Source organism: Phalaenopsis equestris, unplaced genomic scaffold (genome assembly GCF_001263595.1).
Source record: "Phalaenopsis equestris unplaced genomic scaffold, ASM126359v1 Scaffold000649, whole genome shotgun sequence".
In the NCBI taxonomy this organism is placed as follows: domain Eukaryota; kingdom Viridiplantae; phylum Streptophyta; class Magnoliopsida; order Asparagales; family Orchidaceae; genus Phalaenopsis; species Phalaenopsis equestris.
The window spans coordinates 87,596-109,923 of NW_018165089.1; the positions used below are offsets into that span (position 1 = coordinate 87,596).

A 22,328-nucleotide genomic window follows, 5' to 3' on the forward strand; every position below is an offset into this window, starting at 1 on the left:
GTTCCATAAACATGGCTACAAGGAGACTGTTTCTAATACCATAATAAGTGACCTCCATATCAATGTAAAAGAAACCTAGGCAGGAAGCTGCTGTGGGAAAGCTGCTGCGGAGAAGCTGACTGTCTGTTTGGTGCAGCTGTGTGAAAACAGCTATGGGGCAGCTGTTTCTGGAAATACGATCATTCTATCCCTGAAACTAACTGACATTAATTCTTGTTTTGCGGTGGGGTTATAAGATTGCGTGAGGTGTCGATTCAATTTGTTTAGTAATAGGACTAAAAATCTAGTTGCAAAATAAGGTTAAAAATGTTCTTCTACAATTTGTTTACTCCTAAAATTCATTTTAGGTTCAATTTTATTTGCCTGGTGTAGTTTTCTTCATAAACGTTAGTTCTTTATTTATTCATCCTACAAGCAAGCACAAAATAAGCAAGATTCATTTAATTATTTTCACCATTCTTTTCCAACCAAGGAGGATCCCGAAATTTGATTGAGGGAAGAAGAAAAGACAGTCTTTTAGGATATAAGTCGAGCAAGGAAAGATATTTTAGGACTTCAATATATTTTGATACTTCAATATTTAAGATTTGAGTGGAATGCATTGCCAGCAAAATCATGGTCCCCTCTCCTCTCTAGTTAGAAGACGAAATCCAAAGCTGAAGCCCTAAAACCATGGCATGTCGCCTTCCATCGCTACCTCCACTCCACACCCCCTTCCAGCTCTCGATGCTATCATCCACCGCGACTCCCTTGTCCGCTTCATGTCCGCTTCATCTCCTGCACCCGTCACTTCCTCTCGCGCCAACCCCTCCACATCATCTCTCTATCCGCCGCCGGTAAGCTTCATCGCGAGCTCGGCTTCTCCAGTCCCCATAGGGTCCCGCGGTGGGGGCGTAGGAGGAAAAAAAAGGCAGGCCGCGGGGTCGAACCCGCGGCCCGCTTTTAGGAGAAATTGCGCCGCACCGTGGATGCCCCGCCGGCGCAAACGTCGCATTGTTTCACCCCCCCACCCCCGCGTCGCCACACCACAGGCGCCCCGCCGCGCCAAACGAAGCCCTAGTCACTACTCTTAGACCTGCCCTCGTGAGAAAAGAAAGGACAACATAGTAAAAATTTCTTTCTTTCTAAAAGTGAAAACTTTTTCTTATTTCACTGAATGTTTGAAGAACGGAGTATGGAGCCATTTCTTATTTATAATTTTCTTTTTGTTGCCAACTTCTCCACTCCTTTATCTTTGGTTGTGAATCTGTGGTTGAATATAATCATACCGCAACTTGAATTTGCTTATTTCTACCATGAATCTCTAAGTAAATACATTAATTTTACAATGTCATCTCTGGTATTTTCATTTCTAACATGAGGATTCTACCACTTAGGCTTCGTTAAATAATGAAAATTTTTATGCCTTCCTCTTTTAATACAAGGTGCATGACATTACTGCAAGAAACATGCAATTGAGAAACTATGTTTCTAGTGCATTTCTTACATACCTACACAACAGACCATGTAATTTATAAACATGCTCAGACATGTTAGTGAGAGTAACAATGACTTTGTATAATGCAGTACAAAACAGTAGTACCAAAATCCATGAAACATAAATTATGTTTATTTCCTATTAATCATCAATATTGTCAAATTCTTGTTCCAATTACACTTTTCTCTTTTACTGAACAGTTAAGTGTAACTTAATTCGTTGTCTATTGCATCGAAATTAGTAAAGCCGCATGCTTCTCATGCATCAATGTGCATAAATCTTGTTTCTCTCCCAACATCTGCATTTGACTTGTGATTTCAAAAAATTCTGCGTCCAGTATGTCCCAATGTGCTTAACTAAGTTCACCATACATGTTTATATATGTGTTTACACGTGCATATTTTTTGTGTGTATAAAAGCGTGGGCGAGTGATACTGTTTTAGGGTTCCTAAAAGATGTTTAGAAAGTAGATTTCATGGAGAGGTGGTTGTAAGATAACAAGTGAATGGGCATATGGGAAGTCGATGACATTTAGATGGGGATGAGCAACGTTCGGCGGTTGTCCTACTGAAAACAGCGGATGGAACCACAAAAAGGTGCAGTAAAGATGGCAACGAGGTTCATTACCTATTCCCGACCAAGTTACAAACACACCACTGGAAACCTTTAGAGCAAAAATCATACGATAAAATATCTAAAATAAATAAAACCAAATAATGAAAAAAGTTGGAGAAATTTGTATTTTCTTATTCCTCAATCATCAAATTACAACTCTTCTCCTTATATATTAAGGAACAAATCGGGCAAACTTAATTACAGCCATTATAACTTACCAAAGTTAAAAATAACTTGAGAACGAAAAAAATATGACATAATAAAAAGATAATAAATTAGAATAATACTAAAATAGGAAACTTAGAATTCCACACTCCCCCTCAAGTTGGGTCATAGATGTTGTAAAGGCCAAATTTGATATTCAAATCAGTGGAATTGCCTGGAGGTAAAGATTTAGTGAAAACATCAGCGACTTAAACATGAGTCGTAATATAGATTAAGTGAATAATGCATTCATTGACCTTTCGAGTGATAAAATGTCAATCAATCACAATGTACTTGGCCCTATCATGATGCACAGGATTCTTTGCAATACTTATAGCGGCTTAGCTATCACATAACATCTTTATGAGATTGACCGTAGAATATTCCAACTCACTAAGTAACCTTTGAATCGACATTCTTTCACAAATTCCAAAAGCAAGTGCCAGTACACTAATTCTGCCTACTTCTAGAGACGATCGCTTGCTTCTTGCTCCTCAAGGTTACAAGATTTCCCCATACATAGGAACAACACATAGAATTGGACCTTCTGTCCGTGAGTTCTTCGGTCCAACGAACATCAATGTAAATCTTTATCTCCCTGTTGTCTGATTTCTTAAACAGGAACCCTCTGTCAGGGATCATCTTAAGAAACCTAAATATCCTATAAATCATCTCAAAATATTCTTCATTCGGGCTATTTGTATGTTGATTCACAAAGCTGACAAAGTAAGCGATATCAGGTCTAGTCTGCAACAGGTAACCCACCGATCTCTAATATCTATATTTTTCCACCAGCGTCTTTTCTCCCCCTGAATTTAACTTCTTTATTTTAAATTTATAGGAGTCTCTGCATGTTTGCATTCCGCATTTTTGTCTCTTTGAATAAGTTTGGGATATCCTTTCTTTAGGATATCATAATACTCACCTTGAATCTAGTCATTTCCATGCCTAAAAAGTATTTCATCAGTCTTAAATCCTTAATTTCAAATTCAGTGGCAAAGACTAAATCTTCTCGATCTCCTTTTCATCATCACATGTTAGGATCAAATCATCTACATAGGCAATGAGTATAGCCTTCTTACCTCTCTAAGTAAATTTTATGAACAGTATAAGATTTGATTGGCATTAGATGTATCTATTATATTTCATAGACTTGACAAACTTGTCAAACCAACCCCTTATATATTGTTTGAGGCCGCAAAGTGGCTTTCTTAGTTTACAAACCAGATGTTTATTTGAGTCATTTTTTAGTCCTTATGGGATTTCCATATACACTTCTTCCTCGAGGTTTCCGTTCAAAAATGCATTTTAGATATCAAGTTGATGTAGTTCTTATTCTTTGTTCACCACAAAGGAAAAAATAACTCCTACAATGTTTAACTTGGTCACTAGAGTAAATATCTCTTGATAGTCTATCTCATAAGACTGAGTGAAACATTTAATATAAGATTTGATTGACATTAGATGTATCTATTATATTTCATAGACTTGACAAACTTGTCAAAGCAACCCCTTATATATTGTTTGAGGCCACAAAGTGACTTTCTTAATTTACAAACGAGATGTTTATTTGAGTCATTTTTTAGTCCTTATTGGATTTCCATATACACTTCTTCCTCGAGGTTTCCATTCAAAAATGCATTTTAGATATCAAGTTGATGTAGTTCCTATTCTTTGTTCGCTACAAAGGAAAAAATAACTCTACAGTGTTTAACTTGGTCACTAGAGTAAATATCTCTTGATAGTCTATCTCATAAGACTGAGTGAAACATTTGGAGACCAACCTGGTTTTCAACCTTTCAATGCTCTCATTTGCTTTGCACATGGCATTGAACACTCATTTGCACCCAATGAGTCTTTTATCTAGAAGAATTTTTGTAAAAATTCATGTGTCCTTTAGATCAGGTCTTTGGATTTCCTCTTCAACTTCTATTTTCCATTCTGTACTTTGAAGTGATTCTGAATAGGATAATTTGTGTAACTTTTCTTATCTTTTCCACTGGATTTCAACTCCCTTGGAACTTAAGAGATGTGTGATTTCAAGTTTGATTATGAATAGCCTTGTGGTTGCATATTGTCTTTATCGCTCAGTGAATTTTTTTCTCCTAGCATACACACGAAGTTCCTTATTGACAATCTCAGATTGGATGTTTACAACTAGTAAAACTTGGGAGACGGGATGGTAGAAGGAAGGAGTATAAGTTGTGATGACTCTAGATTAGTGTAGATATCCAGAGTAATGTAGGAGAGTAAAATAGATTGTGATGACTCTCGATCAATGTGAGTATACAGAGTAGTGTCTCAAGTCTGATATTCACCAAAACGCTCTAGTTGAATATCAGATTTTGAGTAGTATGATTGGTTATCAAAGAATTTAACATCCATGGAGCTATAATAGTTTTTTGTAATGAGAGAATAGCACTTGTGCCCCTTTTGGTTAGATGCATACCCAAAGAAGATATATTAGATAGATTTTGAGTCGAGCTTTGCACAGCTGGTTGGTGAATGTGAACAAAAAAACAAACAAATATTTTTAGAGAAAGCCCCGGATGTACAAAGTGGAGTTTGTGTTATATATTCAACAGCCAGCGTAAAATTTGTTGAAAAATCATGACATGGATCGTTTAATTGTGTAAATGCTAGAGGGTCTCTGGAAACAACGCATTTTATGGCCTGAATATAGTGAAAAGTGTGGAATGGTCGCTACGCCTACGCTCGGGTGTAGTGTCAAATAAACAATTGTTCTCACATTACGGATTGATGCAAGTAAAAAAGTTAGTCCATAAAATTAATATTATTATATGATCTTGGAATATAGGTACTCTCACAGGTAAATTAATGAAAGTAGTTAATATTATGCTTCATAAGAAGATAAATATCTTATGTACTTGTGAAACTAAATGGATTAGAGAAAAGGCTAAGGAGATTGATAGTTTTAGGATTTAAACTTTGGTATTCAGGTAAGAGTCGCACTAGAAATGGTGTATGTGTAATTATAGATAAGAGTTTAAAAGATAATGTTGTAAAAATTTAGTATTGGAGATAGAATTACGGCCCTTAAGACTGTTATTGATACTAAGATTTTTAATATTATAAGTGTTTATGCTTCTCAAGTAAGTTTAAATATAGGTTTTAAAAGAAAAATTCTGGAATGAACTAGAAGAATTAATACAAATGATACTTTTTGAAGAAAAAATTTTTATTGGAGGAGATTTGAATGGACATGATGGTAGAGTGATAGAAGATTTTAAAAATATTCATGGTGACTACGGTTTTGGAATGATTAATGAATACGGTAGAGTCATATTAGATTTTGCTTCATCATTTGATTTTATTATTGTTAATATTATATTTAAGAGAAGAAATGAGCATATTATTATTTATAAGAATGGATCTAATAAAACGGACATTGGTTATTCCTTAAGAGAAAAAGAGATCGTCGAGACTGTAAAGATTGTAAGGTCATTTCAAGTGAGAATTCAAGTACTCAACATCGTTTTTAATTCTAAATTTTAAGATGAGTTGTAAGAAAAAAATATTAGGAATCATTGTCATAAAATTCGATGGGAGCACCTAAAAGACACAAATAAAATTATTTTTTATGAATAAACTTCAATATTTCAAGATTTGGGATGTTCATGAAAAAAAAATTCTATTAGGAATGAAATACCAAACACTACTAAACAAGTGGCAAAAGATATACTTGGAGAATCAAAAGAAAAAATTTATATATAGATAAAAATAATTGGTGGTGAAATAATAATGTGAAAGAAAAAATAAAATATAAGAAGTGTTATAAAAATTGGTAACTTCTTATAAAAATTGGTTTACGTGTAAAGATTTAGAGAAATGAGAAAAATATAAAGTGGCCCGCAAGAAATCTAAGAGAACAATTTGTGATGCAAAAAAATCTGCTTTTAGAAATCGTTATAATAGATTAGATACTTAAAAAGATGAAAAATAAATTGTATAAACTAACCAAACAAAGAGATAAGAAAATTAAAGATTTAACTCAAATAAAGTATATTAAAAATGAAAACAAAAATTTATTTTCTTAGAAAAAAAATATTCAACATTTGTATGCTCTTTTGATAAACTTTTCAATAAAATTTCTAAAAATACAATCAACTTTAGTGATCTTAATCTCGTTAATAATAATAATATATTTTATTTTTACCATTGCATTAGTAAAAAAGAAGTTGATGAGGTTTTAAAGAAATCTAAGGGTAAAGAATCAGTAGGATTTGATGATATCTTAATTAAAGTGTGGAAATATTTAAAATCTTTAGAAGTTTCTTGGCTTACTAAACTCTTTAATATTATTTTGAAAACTAGAAGGATGTCTAAGGAGTGGAGGAAGAGTACTTTGTCCCTCATTCTTAAACAATAAAGGAGATAAACAAGTGTATGCAAATTATAGAGGATTTAAGTTGATGTGCCATATTTTAAAATGATGGGAGAGGGTAATTGAACATAGATTAAGACGTGTTACAAATTCTCATAATTAGTTCGGACTTATGTCAGGCATGTCTATTATAGAAGCTATACATTTATTGAGAGGTTTGATGGAGAACTACAGAAAGAATAAGGCTGATGTACTTACGATTTTTATTGATTTAGAAAAAGCTTACGATAAGATTCCAAGAGAAATCCTTAGGAGAGTGATAGGAAGAAATTTATTGATATGACTTATAATCAAGTCATTAAAGATATGTATACTAGAGTTGTGAATTGTATTCGAATAAAAGAAGCATTGAACAATTATTTTCCAATTTCAGTTGGATTGCAACAGGGATCGACTTTAAGCCTATATCATTTTGCTTTAGTTATGGATGTTGTTACTGGAGATTTATAGGAGGATGTACCTTGGTATATGCTTTTTGTTAATGACATCCTTCTTGTGGATAAGACTATAGAAAGTGTTCAGGAAAAACTTGGATTATGGGGGTCTACATTGGAGTTTGAAGGCCTTCGTTTGAGTAGAACTAAAACTAAATACATGGAATGTAATGTTAGTAGTGGTAGCTCTGGTGGCACAGTTGTAACTAAGGGTGATCAATCATTAAAAAATGTGAACGCTTTAGATATCTCAGCTCTATTATTCAAAGTGATGGTGATATAGACGGGAATGTTATTAGTAGAATTCAAGTTGGATGGTTGAAGTGGACGAATGCTTTGGGCTAATTGTGTGGTATAAAAGTACCGTTTAGACTGAAAGGGAAATTTTATAAAATGGTGGGACCTGCAATGCTCTATGGTGTAGACTGTTGGCCTTTAAAAAAGAAGAAAAAAATATTAAGTGTTGCTAGGATAAGTTTGCTTAGGGGATGATTGGTCTGGCACTTAGAGACAAAACGTGAAATGAATATATCTGTGATAGGGTTGGAGTAGTTCTAGTGGCGGACAGATTTAGAGAGAGTAGTCTTAAATGGTTTAGTCATATTAAACGTCGACCATCTGATGATCTAGTTAGGAGAGTAGATGTTTTAGATTAACTGAAGAATAATCTATCATTATGAGAAGACAGATGATCTTAATGAATTAAATGAAAATATGACACTCAAATGAATATGATGAAGAAATATGAATTATGTTGCTGACCCCACTTAGTGGGATAAAGGTTGTTGTTGTTGTTATTATTGAAAATTAGATGAGAAAGCTCTAACATGAGGGTATTTTTATCACAAAATCGAGAGGAGCTTTGAATCAAGGATCTTGCATGGCATTTCTAATGAAGTAGGTTGTTGTGAGGATAGCATCTCCCCAAAAAATTTTTGAGCATTGTAAGAAAGCATTATAGACCAAGATACCTCGAAGAGATATATATTCTTTCTCCATCTATCCTATTTTGTTGTGGAGTTTCAATATAGGAACTCGAATGAATGATACCGTTCTTTGCAATAAAGGGTTCAAGTATAATATTGAAGGTTCCTTTGCATTATCAATTTTGAGTATCTGAATTTTGCATTGGAACTGAGTGAAAATCATGTTATGAAATAACTAATAGATTTGTGCAGCTTCAGATTTTTTCTTCATGAGAAATATCCAACTAGTTATAGTGTGATCATCAATAAAGGAAACAAACCATCTAGCTCCATTGATGATTTTCAATTTTGGTGGTCATCAAATGTTACTGTGGATGACAGGATATATGTGAGGGTTTGTGCTATGATAGAAGATAGGCATGAAGAGCATGTTTAGCCAATTTATAGGATTCACAATGAAAAAACTTTGGCTTTTATTAATAAAGAAGTCAGGGTACAACTTTGCAACATAATAAAAATTGGGATAACCCAAATGATGATGCCATAATAAAACTTGACTTTCAATAGAACTAGATATAGCAGACTCAGGAATATGAGAAGTGGATAATGGAAAAAGACACTTGGGCGTTAAGAGAATAGATTCTTTTAGTAGGTATAGATATTGATGCATTTTAGCACTATGGATCAACATCCCTGAATCCAAAACAACCTGAGATTCACAAGTGTTGGAATAGAATTTAGAAACAGTTAAGTCATGCATAAGCTTGATAATTGACAGTAAGTTGTAATTTAATTGTGGAACATATAGCACAAAAGAAAGATGAATATCTTTGAAAACTTTCATTTCTCCTTTCCCAAAAATCATGAAGTGAGATCCATCAACAAGTCTAATAATTTGGGGTCCGTGAACTCTTGTTGTTAGACCACTCAATTGTGCTCAAAAGAAGATTCTTCAGTTAAAAAGCTAGAGTCGGCCGACCCTTTAGAAGAGATAGCAGCATGGGCCTTATTGTTTTGGTATTTCGTGCTCAGGTTTCTATTATGGAGGTTTTCCATGTAGTTTTTAGCACTCATCCTTTGTGTGACCAAGTTACTTGCAGTGTTCACACAAGGGACAAATAACCTCCGAAGTAGAACTCAAGACATCATATTATACTAGGTCATAAACCCTATGTGTATTGAGAGATTTACCTTCTTACAGGGAGGAAGTTGCTCCCTATTGTTGTAGGAAAAAAGCTCTAGCGAGTAGTTGTTATAGAATAAGGTTTCACTAGAAGAGTAAAACTATTTGTCACTGACACAGAATTTTCACTAAAGAGGAAAACTTCTAACACAGGATTTACACTGGACAGACAAACTATCAGTCACCGACAAAGGATTTCCACTAGAGAGTGGTTGTTATAGAAGAGGAGTAAGCCGCTGCTGCTACGGTAGAAGAGAAAGTTCTGGCGGCTCCTGAGAGATCTGGTGGCTGCTGCTACTGCTGTGGCAAGAGAGAGGTCCGGTGGCAGCAAAGTGAACAACGAAGGGCCTGCAGCAGAGATTTCTAACTATAGGGAAGAGCCGGGGAGGATCTCGCAGGCCTGCTGCAGGGATTCTGGCGATTGCTGGAAGTTCTTACAACTGGAATGAGTTCCTGCAGATCTTGCTTGTTGCAGAAAGCGGGGAGTTGGCTTCTGCAGAAGATTCGTCATTAGACAATTTTAATCATGTATTCACAAGTGAAAGCACACATGAAAAAAATTAAATCAGAAGGCTGCCTAGACATTTATGGGTGTTGCATTTTTATAAATTTAAGGTTATAGATAATCAAAATCCAACAAGAAGTGACGGAGGCAGGCTATCAATAAGGGTTAAATCATGGTGAAAACAAAAAGGAGAAAAGAGGAATCCCTGGAATCTAAACAGCTCTCTGAAACACTTGTGTAGGAATCACACGCCTCATGAACGACCAAATTTCTTAAGGCATCAAAGTTAAGCTTCTATAGTTTTATGCATCAAAACCAACCATCAAATGACAGTGGACTATCTATAATGTTAATCTTACATCAAATAAAACACTATCCTTGAGAAATTTTCTGATTTAAAGAACTCAAATGAACACAAATATCATAAATAACATTGTGAAGCGATGTAAAGAAATATGACAAACAAACCTATTAAGCCAAAGAACTTATAAGATTCAAAGATAGATGGACAGCTAACACAAGAGGGGTGGGTTACAGGGTACTAATAGATGAAGGCTGATGCAAGTTAAACCACATGTGCTTGTGAACTGTAGCATCACCTTAAATAAATTGAATGGAATGCCCAATTTTAATCTTTAAAAACAAAATAAAGTTTCAATAAACTTAAATTCTACCACGAATTCTAAAAAGAAAGACTGTTCAAAGCTTAAGATGCCGCTTGCTCTTCCAAAACAAAAGAAAGGCAAGATGAACCCCAAACAGACAGCTATGATGTAGATGATACTACAGGAAGAATAGCAGAATTATTTGCATACAGGGGTTTAAAACCATACCTTCATCAAGATGAACAGTATATGTACCCAGGGGCATGTCTCTGTCAAGGCTACGAACTACCTCATCTTCATCTTCCAGCCAGAATGCCCTCCTTGTCCTCAATCCAAAAGCAGCCTTAATAGCCTCTTTTATTGACTCACTAGTGCCATCAATGCCTATCTTTCGGCTGTATTCCCCAAATTTAACTAAAATAACTCTTCCAACATACGATGAATGATTATCCTCACCTAAATAAGAATATAAAACACCATACAGGTCAAACAGAAGAAAGAACATAAGGAGAGCTTCCACGCACTAATACATTAATATTGGCCACAAAATAAGATGGAGAAGACTATAAATGTAAAATACCCTAATCTTGTAGCAAAGACAGTGCACCTAAATAAAGCACTATTCCAGCATAAAGGAAATGAATAACATTTCACATTTAAGCAGCCCCACGAGCTTTAAATAATGATAAAATTATTATAAAACCGGGAAAAAAAACAATAAGGAAATACTGGCAGTAGTTTTTGCAAAATAAAAATCTCATCCAAAAATTGGCATAACTGAACTTGAAATCATTGCATTACCATTTGCGGAGTTATCTTTCCAGTTCCATGGAGGAATACCATTAGGTGTAACAGTATCTACTGCTGTAATGGCAAGAGAATCTCTCTCATGATCCAAATGCCTATCTTGATGGAGAACCGACCTACCAGTAGCTGATTAAAGAAAGCAAGTCAACAAACTAAAATAGAACTGGGAAATATATGTCCATAATATAAGCCGGGCATTAACAATTTTTTGATGGAGATGGGTTATGTAATAATAAGAAGGGCAACACAAATTTTCAGATGAAGAATGCTAAGCATTCCAGAGAATTCAAGAGCACAGGATACAGTTGAATTCTTCAGAGGTGCTTCAACTGGAACAAATCAACAGAAAAAAAAAAAAAAAAAAAAGGTTTTAAGTGTTGCCAGCACCTTATCTTTTTTTATGATTCACTATAAATAGCATCTCTTCCATAAAAACTAGATGCACAGAGTCACGTCAATAATAATGTGGCAATAATAAGCGGACATAAGTGAACAGGGCACCTGTGATACTCGTAGGTTTTGGGAAGGGAAAAATATTACTCTTCAATTTCATAACAAGACAATTACAAGATAGATAGAAAGGGAAAGGCTCCCATATTAGAAAACTAACAAAATCAGTCATAACTCCACATGATAAATGAATGAAACATAAATAAGACACACCAAAAATTCTAATTCTCGAAATTAAAAAAAAATTAATAATAGAATATACTAAAAATAAAATCTTCCTAAAAATCCAACACTACCGTCAATTTGGAGCAAAGATATCTATCATGCCCAACTTGCTTAAAAGAAGCTCAAAATTAGGCCCGACCAGTCCTTTGGTGAAGATATTCATTATTTGTTTAGCAATAGGGATAAATTACATGCAAATAGCTCCATAATCAATCTTCTCATTTATGAAGGGCCTGTCAATCTCCATATACTTTGTGCGATCATGTTGCACTGGATTTTTTGCAATGTTTATGGTTGCTTTATTGTCATAGTATAACTTCAATGGCATCCTTATCGGGACCTGCAGCTCTTCAAGAATTCTTTTCAGCCATAAAATCTCACATACTCCATTAGCCATAGCCCTATTTTTTGCCTCAATACTACTCCTTGCAACTACATTATATTTCTTACAACGCTTCGTAACCAAGTTTCCTCACACATAGGCGCAATATCTAGAAGTTAATCTATTATCAATAATTGAGTCTGTCCAATCTGTATCAGTGTACGCTATGCTCATTTAGGTGGTCCCTAAAAGAGTAAGTCTTTTCCTGGTGTGTTTTAAGATATATGAGGATTCTATTGGCTGCTTTAAGGTGTTTCTCATAGAATGAATGCAAAAATTGGGTTACCAAACTCACAGCAAAGACAATATATGACCGTGTATGTGATAAGTATATCAACCTCCTCACCAATTTTTGATACCTAATTGTATTCACTAGATCACCTTCCTTCCCATCTCCAGTTTCTGATTGGGATCAATTGGAGTGTCTACAGGGCTACACCCACTCATATAATTTCGTTGAGAAGTACTTTTGTTGGGAGAAAATAATTTATTTCTTCGATCAACCAACCTCCATGCCAAGGAAATACCTCAGAGATCCTAACTTCTTGGTTTCAAAAACAAATGATAGAGAATCTTCAAAAAAATCATCTCATATGCATCATTTCCGGTAAGAGTAATATTATCCCCATCTTCAATTAGTATGGCTATCTTCCCATCATTTGACTGTCTGAAGAACATTGTATGATCTCCATGTTTTTTAATATACCCGACCTTTAACAAATAGTGTAAATTTCTCGATCCATACTCTTGGTAACTGCTTCGGCCCGTATAAAGATTTTTTTTTAGTTCACACTTTTGTGTCAAACTTCTCAGTACATTCATAAAAACTTCTTCCTCAAATCCTTATTGACAAAGGCAATCTTTATATCCAACTAGTGTAAAGGTAACAGCCAAGATTAGCTGCAAGTGACAAAAGAAAACTTAGATGATACAATTTTGTGATTGGAGTGCATGTCCCAAAATAATCAATTTCATATGTCTGAGTAATCCATGGCAGCCAATCGAGCCTTCTACTGTTCTAGAAAACCATCTGAATTATACTTAACTATAAACACCTATTTACACCCGACAGTAGTCTTTCCTTTAGGTAGATCAACCAATTCCCACATACCATTTTTTTCATTAGTTTTTTTCTCCTCGAAAAATAGTCTACTTTCAGAACATACTACATAGTACTAAGAATCTCCATATGTGATAATTATGAGATAAAAGCACAGAAAATGGGTGAGAGATTTTTATATGACACATAATGGGACAATGGATGTTAGGATCAAGACCTTTCCCCAATGGGAATGTTGGACTTATTAGACTCAGATTTCGAACTAGGCTCAGATTCGGGGCTAGAAGACTCGAGACTCAAAGTTGAAGTGGATTGAACATGAGGTAAATGATTAGTGATGACATTAATGCAAAGGATTCATAGACCATTTCTTTTGGTTTGTCCTATGCCACAAGTAGACAATATCAAATGGTACCACGGTCGTATTTTTTCCTATTTCATCTTTGTGATGAACATCATGAGATGACATTATACGAACTTAGAAATTTAAAAGACTCATATGGGGTTTCAGGTTGAACAATCAATGTTGGTGATATACTATTTTGGGAGACTTCATTTGAAAAAAAATTATGAAACTCAGTGGACAAATCTTTATTTTGTTACCCCTAGAGATGAGGTGAAAAAAAAAATATATTATAATTCAAAAAAAGTGACTTCATGGTAACAAACATTTTTTTAGAATTTGTATTAAATTATTTATACCCATTTTGGTTAGAAGCGTAACCGACACATTTTTTTGCTTGAGGTTCAAGTTTTCCTTGATCATAAAGGAGAAGGAAAAGCTACACACCCAAACATCTTTAGAGATAAAGAAGATGAAAGCCAATTCTTTTGGAAAAAAATTTAAAAAATACTAAAAGGTATTTCAATTTTTAAAATCTTATTGGATGTTCTATTTATGAAAAATCTAGCAGTAAAAAGAACTTCACCAAAACGATATTTAGGCTCCTGATTGATAAATAATAATGCCAAAGTAACATCTAATAAGTGCTTATTTTTTCTTTTAACGTCATTTTGTTGCAAAGTGTTTACTTAAAAACTTCGATAAATTATTCCTTTTTTGAGAAAATTGACCCAAAATATTTTTGAAATACTCTCGACTATTTCAATCAATAAAAGTTGCATGATTTTCTGAATTATGTATAGCATAGTATATAAAGTTTTTAAAATAACTTCTAATTCATATTTTTCTTTCATTAAATAAACTCAATTTAACCTAGTGTGATTATGAGTGAAAGTCAAATCATTTTTTTCCAGGGATGTGTAATATTTTCACAAGAACCCCAGATATCGTTGTTAATCAGAGTAAACTATGTTGTTTATTTGTATACTTATAGAGAAAATGATAAACGAAGATATTTAGCAAACTGATAAAATTCACATTAAAACAAAGACAGATTTATATTCTCAAAAAATTTAGGAAACAAGTATTTTAGATATTAAAAATTAGAACGACCTTAACATATTATGCCATAACATAATTTTATTGCCTTTAAAAACAGAATTTAAACCAATAATTTGATATTGTTTATTTGAGTCAAGTGTATCGTCAAAATAATAGAGTTCAATTTTTTTCTTAGCATTGTCAATTATCTTCCCCATGATCAATTCCTGAATCTCACAACAAGAAGAAATAAAGTTAGGTTGGCATTGATTATCAGCAGTAATTTTACAAATGAACAACAAACTATACAATAGATTAGGAACATGGAGAACATCGCGAAGGGTTAACCGAGTGGGAATAATCGACAATTTTGACATTTTTATTGCCTACATATAGTATATAGGAGAAAAATAATTTAAAACAACCACTCATGTGATTAATTGCACAAGAATCATTTATTCACTAATAAGAGAAATTAGAAATAACTCCTAACAGATAAGTGGTCAAAGAGTTACTCTTCTGTAGTAAGGAGCAAGACGAAATTAGGGACAATTTCGGAGATTGAAATAAATTGTGCAAGCGCCACAATTGCCCTTCAATAAAAGGGGCTGCATTTGAGTTAGCAAGCAGTTCCTGGGTGTCTTCAGTAGTGGTTTGATAAGCTCGAACTTCACGCTTAAATTTTGATTTCCAATTTCTAAGTTTACAATAAAACTTCCAACATGTCTCATTTGTGTGTCATGATTTTTGAAATATTCACACCATAATTTTGTCATTTTTGTTAAACCAATTAATGTTCATCTCTTCTTATGGCAAGTATAATCATTTGAATTCTCTCAAATAACATCATAACATTAATCAAGCTCCTGCCATAAAGTGTTACCATATGTAGTAACATCACAATCATTTTGTTTAGATTTTCAAAGTTAAGTATTCAATTCAAAAGTTAGTGAAAAATTTTTCAAGTCAGACTAGAGATCTCAAACAGCCTCCCAGATATCTTGTGCAGCGCAAAAAAATAGATGAGGCTTTTCTATAATATATTCTAAGGAGTTAATGAGTCATGTCATCATCAGAGAATTTTCGAATTGTCATTTTTTCATATTTTGACCGCTAGCAATAGGTTTTAAAATTTCTACGGTTAAATACTCAATTTTGTCTCCCGTTGATTGTCAATTTTATGTATTGAGCCAACTCGAGGTAGTTGCATCCATTAAGTTTTATAACTATAAGGTAAGGTGGTAAATTCTGAGAAAAATATTCAACCAACACACCCATTACATGAGCTATGGGGTGAGGTGAGATGGTTTTGAAATTACTGGAATTGTGTCGATCTAATAGAATTTCTTTGAATTTCGAACATTATTGCTTGAGAAAAGTAGGGCAGTATCAATGACCCACCTCCAGTGTCTACAGTTACAAATTCGAACAAATAGATCATTGGTTCAGAAAAAAGTCACCATGCGACGATGCCATAGAAAATAGCAGGGAAAGGAGCGATCGAATTTAGAGCTTCCCACAAACGACGCAAGGAAAACTTTGAAGATCGTGGGAGGAAACTCCACTGGAGGAAGATCTCACGAGGAAACCTCGACGGAGGAAGGTCGCACCAAAGGTCGCGCCAGCAGATTGTCACGTTCCTCAATGCTTTTGGGTAAAAGCGGAGTGAAGCGAAGCCACTCTCAACAAGTCTCATGGATTACCCAGTCAACGGAATTCGATTGCAATTTCAAAGGCGATAACCAACTCTGATACCATGTAGGTCTTGGAGGGGAAAAAGAATTATTTCACCTCATTTTCATAGAAATGATTGCATGATAAATAAAGGGAGATGCCTCCCACATTAGAAGACTAATAACATCGGCTATAATTCACAAAATAAAAGAAGGAAATATGAATTAAGACATACCAATAATTCTAACTTTTATAAATAGAAAAAACCAATAATAGAATATAAAAAAAATTAAACCTTCCTCAAAATCCAGCAATACCATTACAGAAACTAATAGAATAATTACTACAATTTAACATTGCCTGCAAGAAGGGGCTTAACTTTCAAATATCTAGGAGTTTCATAATTAATGGATCAAAATTAGCAACCAGAACTATCATCTCCACAAAAAAGTAAAGGAAATATTTAAAGTGAAGATATAATACAATACCTTCTGTGGGTCCAAAGAGAAGATTGACATCTTCAAGACCTGATTCAGCAGAAAAAAATTATTAATAACCCTCAAAGTTCATAAGTTCTACAGATGAAGTTTCAACGAAAAAAACATATACAAATCATTGGCATTAAAACCAGCCTTCTGGAAGGGAGATTTTGATCAATAAAATGCTGTGGAGAGATTGAATGGATGAATGACGCAAGCAACAAGCTGAAACGACTAAGTTTCCACTTCCAATTTCTTTACTCGTTACATTTCTCAACCATTAAGCAGTACTAAACAATCAACAAATTTCCTTCCATCCTGACACTAAAAGGTCCCATTACAACCACAATTAAGATGCCTAACACTATATGATGTTCGAATTGTCTATAATAAGTCGGATAGGAATATTTCTTTCTTTTAAAAATTAAAGAGTTTTCCACAATAGATACACCGAGCCAGCTTAAGAATAAATGGAATCTCATTGCACAATGGCATCCTAACTTCTTTTTGTGCCCCATCAAAGAGTGTTCTGCTTATTACCATTTGCTTTGAATAATAAATAAAAATGCACAGAGCCAACTAAAAAAATGGACTCTCAAGCAAGATCTAAAACTACAACATATCAAGCATGAAGAAGCATTAGTTCGGTGCTTGAAAGTACATCAATCAGTAAATTAACCCATGATTACAATTGGACAAGAATAAAAGTCGAGTTCTTTCACTCTCTCAGTTCTTGATTCTTTCCACTCTATCATGAAACCAACTCACTGCACTCCCCTCTTTACCCACTAAAAATGATATACAGATTGAAATTCTTCAACTTTATTTATTTTCATAACCATTAGAAACCATGAACATGCTTCTCAGCATTTTTACATAATCTCCAATCATAAGAACATTAACAAATTCATGGCGATACAATTTATAATTCCCCTAACATTTGTAATCTTTGCCAAGTATATTCATGCGAGCTGCTTTCCCCAATTTTTGAGGCATCAAAGCTAGTGATTGTGGCTGCGCTTTAGATTTGAACAGCCAATCAATAGTCCATCAATTGTTTAGTATCCATGTATATCCTTTAAAAGCTTTATATAAAGCTTCTTAAAGTCTAATTATGGTGTTCTCCATCAGTTTCTTGATCTAACCAATTGTTCAAGGATATCATCGGTAAGGTATCAAATTGCCCATTTTCTCTTATTTAATTAACACACTTTGTTTTTTTCTTTTTTTTTTCCTTTTATGGGAGAGAGAAGAAACCTTATTCATGTAGTACCAGATAGACTAAGTGCCCCGGTGACTCTTGGTAGTGCTATGCAATCAAACTAAGGTCAAATGTTTGTTGCTTGTTTAAGCCACTTTTTTTTGTCAAGGTCAATCATCCTTTTTTTATGATTTTTATAACATGGAGTTTCCATAGTTTTTCATTTGTTGACGAACTTCGCTGAGGAAACATGATTAATGTTAACGATATTGCTTTCCATGTAGTAAACTTGATAAGTTTGTCAATACTATAAAATCTAATTGGTACATCCAATGTTAAGCAGATCATACACTATTCATAAAGCAAGCACAGTGAGGAAAGAAAGTTATACCATTATCTATTTAAATGATACGATCCCGATAGACGATGATAAAAAAGAGATTGGGAAAAAATTAAGGAGGTTCTTACCACTAAATTTAAAATCAAGAATCTAGGAGTTATGAGGCACTTTCTGGCATGCAAGTGGCTATGTCCAATAAGAAATTTATTATATCCCAAAGAAAGTACATCCTAGACCCATTATAAGATACAGGAATGTTGGGGCATAAATCAATTGAGATTCCTATGGATTTAACAAAAAGTTACATTCAAGGAGAAAAAAGCCTAGTGTAAAAAGGTATGTAGGTTTTGAGAATTGAGCAGGTTAATACATTGCTATTGAAATGGGTATAAATATAGGATAAAATGATTCCAAAATAGAAAAAATATAATACCCAAATCTCTCCCTAATAACTACTCCATGATAAAAGAAAAGTATTAAACTAGGAAATACAAGAAATAGGAAATAACTAAAAAGAAAACTAAATAAATTTGCAACACTCCCCTCAAGTTGAAGCATAGATGTCAATCATATTCAACTTGGATTTAAAATTATTAAATAATGGTCAAGGAATATTGTTTGTAAAAATATATAAGAGTTGTTCTGTGGATAGGACAAAAGGAACATAAATTTCTCCTGAATTAAGCTTCGCCTTGATAAAGTGACAGTCGATCTCCACATGCTTAGTACGATCATGTTAGACCAGATTATGGGCAATATTGATGGTGATTTTATTGTCACAAAAAAAACTGCAAAGGAATGGAGACCGGCATACCTAACTCGTGGAGCATGATGCTCAACCAGAGGGCTTCACATACCAAGAACAAAACTCGGCTTCAGCACTGCTAAGGGCAGCCACGGACTGTTTTTTACTTTTCCACGCGTCAAGGTTTTCCCATATGAAGAAGCAATAACCCAAGGTAGATCATTGATCATGGACGAACCCGCCCCAATTGGCATCCGTATAAACTGCAATCGAGCGTGAGATGTGATGAGAAAACAACAAACCTGAGCTCGGTGAGTCTTTTAAGTAGTGGAGGATTAGATGGGCAGCGATAAGATGGTGCTCATAAGGATCATGCATGATCTGACTGACTATACAAATAGCATGACAAGTGTTCAGGTGCGTATGAGCTAAGTAAATGAGTTTCCCCACTAGGCATTGGCAGTGCATCTTGTTCACTGGAACGGCATAAGGAATGTTTGTCAATTTCTCATTGGGATCAATCGAAACAACTACTGATTTGCCAAAAAGAAGCTTTGTCTCGGTTAGTAAATATGTCAGAGATTTTGCACTAAGAAAGACTAATGTCCTGAGAGGGCCGAACTATTTGCATGCCTACGAAATACCGAAGAGAACTCAAGTCCTTTATCTCAAAAGATGCGGCCAGGATGTCTTTGAGAGATTCCAAGAACAGTTGATCATTACCTGTGAGTAAGATATCGGCGACATAGACGATGAAGATGGCAATACAGTGATTGAATGAGTGGCAAAAGAACATCGTGTGATCAAATTAGACCTGACAGAAACCAAGGCCCACAACAACTTTTGCAAACTTGCCAAACTAGGCCCAGGGGAATTGTTTCAATCCATAAATAGACTTCCACAGTCGACACACTTATCCACAGGAAGAGGTTAAATCAAAGGCTGGTAAGAGAGACATATACACCTCCTTTGCAAGATCGTCGTTAAGAAAAGCATTCTTGACATCCAGCTAAGGTGCGGGCCAATCAAGATTCACTGCAAGGCATAACAAAACCCGAATGGCATTTAGTATAGCTACAAGAACAATTGTCTATTCATAATCAATTCCATATATTTGTTAATAGCCTTAGGGGACCAACCGCGTCTTGTTGCATTCAAAGAAATCCATCGGAGTTAAATTTGATGCCGAAAAACCTACATGCAACTCACTACTTTCTTTCCTCAAGGAAGATCAACAGCATCTCAAGTATGGTTGTGCCAAAGGGCATTCATCTCATCCATGACTACAGCCTTCCAGTACGAGTCAGCCAATATTGCCTCAATAGCGGATAGGAGACAATGATCCATCAAAGAAGTGGCAAATGCTTTGTAAGTCGGAGATAAACTGTGGAATGAAATGTATTTTACTATGGGATAAAGAGTGCATAATTGTTTAAGTACCTCAATGGGGAAATTCAACTCCTCATTCAGAACAAGAGTGATCCCCATAGGTTGAGATAGCATCGTTCAGGGGATGTCGGTCGTAGCAGATTCTAAGACCTGAAGCGGAGCAGCGAGGCAGCGGGCTCGAGTGTAGGGGCATTGGGATGAGTCTCAACCGAGGGTTTGGTATACTGAGTATAGACACGGAGAGTGGATAAAGGTTATGTTGGTCTGGTTGGTGGCAGAACAAGTGAGACTGAAGGTTCCTCAAATATAATGGTTGTAGGAGTAGGTAGAAATCTACAACAAATATAATGGTTGTAGGAGTAGGGTTGGAAAAGAAACAGTGTCCAGAAAATCTAGCTCCCCCTAGCTTCAGTGTTAGGGAAATAAGGGGCATTGACATCGGAACTCACGTAGATTTTACTGTTGGTAGAATCAAAACACTTAGAGCCTTTTTGAGTGGTTGAATAGCTGAGGAAAATGCATAATTGAGTGGAAATCAAGTTTATTCTAAGTCAAGGTTGTGTACCTAACAAAGGTCGTGCACCCACAAACATTTTGGGATCTAATATGGAGAAGAACCGATCGGTAGGAATACACGACATGAATACGAATAAAGGGGTCCGATAAGTGGCGGTAAGGACAACGTCATTCCAATAACATTTAAGGTCATTAGTTTGGAACATAATTGAACGAGCCACTTCAAAAAGGTTTCGGTTTTTTCGCTCAGCTATCTCATTTTGTTGAGAGGTATTCACACATGAGCTATGATAAAGGATGTCTTTACTCACCAAGAATTCTTTCGATATAGAGTTAAAGTACTCGCGATCATTGTTGGTCCAAAGAACTTGAATAGAGGTTTTGGATATTGTCAAAATAAAGAAGTGGAATTTTTTAAAGATCACTATAGCTTAAGAATTGTCCTTTAATACCTAATTCCAAGTCATCCAAGTGTGAACATTAATTAGAGTAAGAAGCCATCGTTTATTGGTATAGCTTGCAGTTCGAGAAGATTCCATAAATAACTATAAACAGTGAAAATGGAGAGGAAGAAGTGTAACCGTGGGTGGATATGGTACACGATGATATTTAGCTGAATGACAAATTTCAAAGTATATGATTTTTTATCAATAAATGTCAGAGAATACAATTGTTTTAAATAATGAAAACTAGGATGACACAAGCGATATTGTAAAAGCATAATTGGACAAGCAGTAGACAGGTAAAAACTACAACTATGAGATTCAGTGTCCACGTCAACAATGTCATTTTCTTGAAACAAATAGAGTCCAGTTCCAATCATCCTCCCCAAAAGACAATCCTTAAGGGCACAGACATGGGGAGAAAATTAAGGAACGCAATCAAGGTCATATGTCAACTTACTGACCGATAAAAGGTTACAAGTAAGCAAAGGTACGTGTGCCACGGATTTCAGAGTCAGCCTGGCTGTTAGTTCTACTAAAATTTTACCAGGAATAGAATTACATGAGTCATCTGCAATTTTAATAGTGTCTCGTCCGGAGCACGGAGCATATGTCGAGAAGAATTAAGAGCATCTGGTCATGTGGTTTGTGACACCTAAATCAATAATCCACTAACTAGAAGTAAAACGAATGATTTTCATAGAAATGTTACATTGACGAACATCGAAGGTTGGCGGGCCAGAGAAAAATTGAATAGATCCAAGCTGTTTAATTAAGTGTTTCATCTGACTCTTGATGGAATCTGATGATTCGGCGGGGATGGTTCGAGAGGGGGGCGGCTAAACTGTTGTGGATTTTGAGGTTGTAGTGAGACCTTTA

General features: G+C 34.9%; 1 protein-coding gene across 2 annotated transcripts in view; it reads right to left on the reverse strand.

The window, feature by feature from the left end:
- The window catches only part of LOC110030075 (trihelix transcription factor GT-1-like), a 40,937-nt gene that overhangs the window by 14,411 nt on the left and 4,198 nt on the right, over positions 1–22,328 (reverse strand). Inside the window, exons 2-5 of one of the 2 annotated variants that reach the window (XM_020732625.1) lie at positions 16,825–16,863; positions 11,156–11,287; positions 10,583–10,810; positions 9,522–9,737 (exon numbers count right to left, since the gene is read on the reverse strand). In XM_020732625.1, the coding sequence (XP_020588284.1) occupies positions 9,679–9,737; positions 10,583–10,810; positions 11,156–11,287; positions 16,825–16,863 (458 nt within the window). In that variant the 3' untranslated portion in view covers positions 9,522–9,678. Of the gene's footprint in view, positions 1–9,521; positions 9,738–10,582; positions 10,811–11,155; positions 11,288–16,824; positions 16,864–22,328 lie in introns of those variants that run through there. The other variant, XM_020732624.1, reaches the window with a different exon arrangement.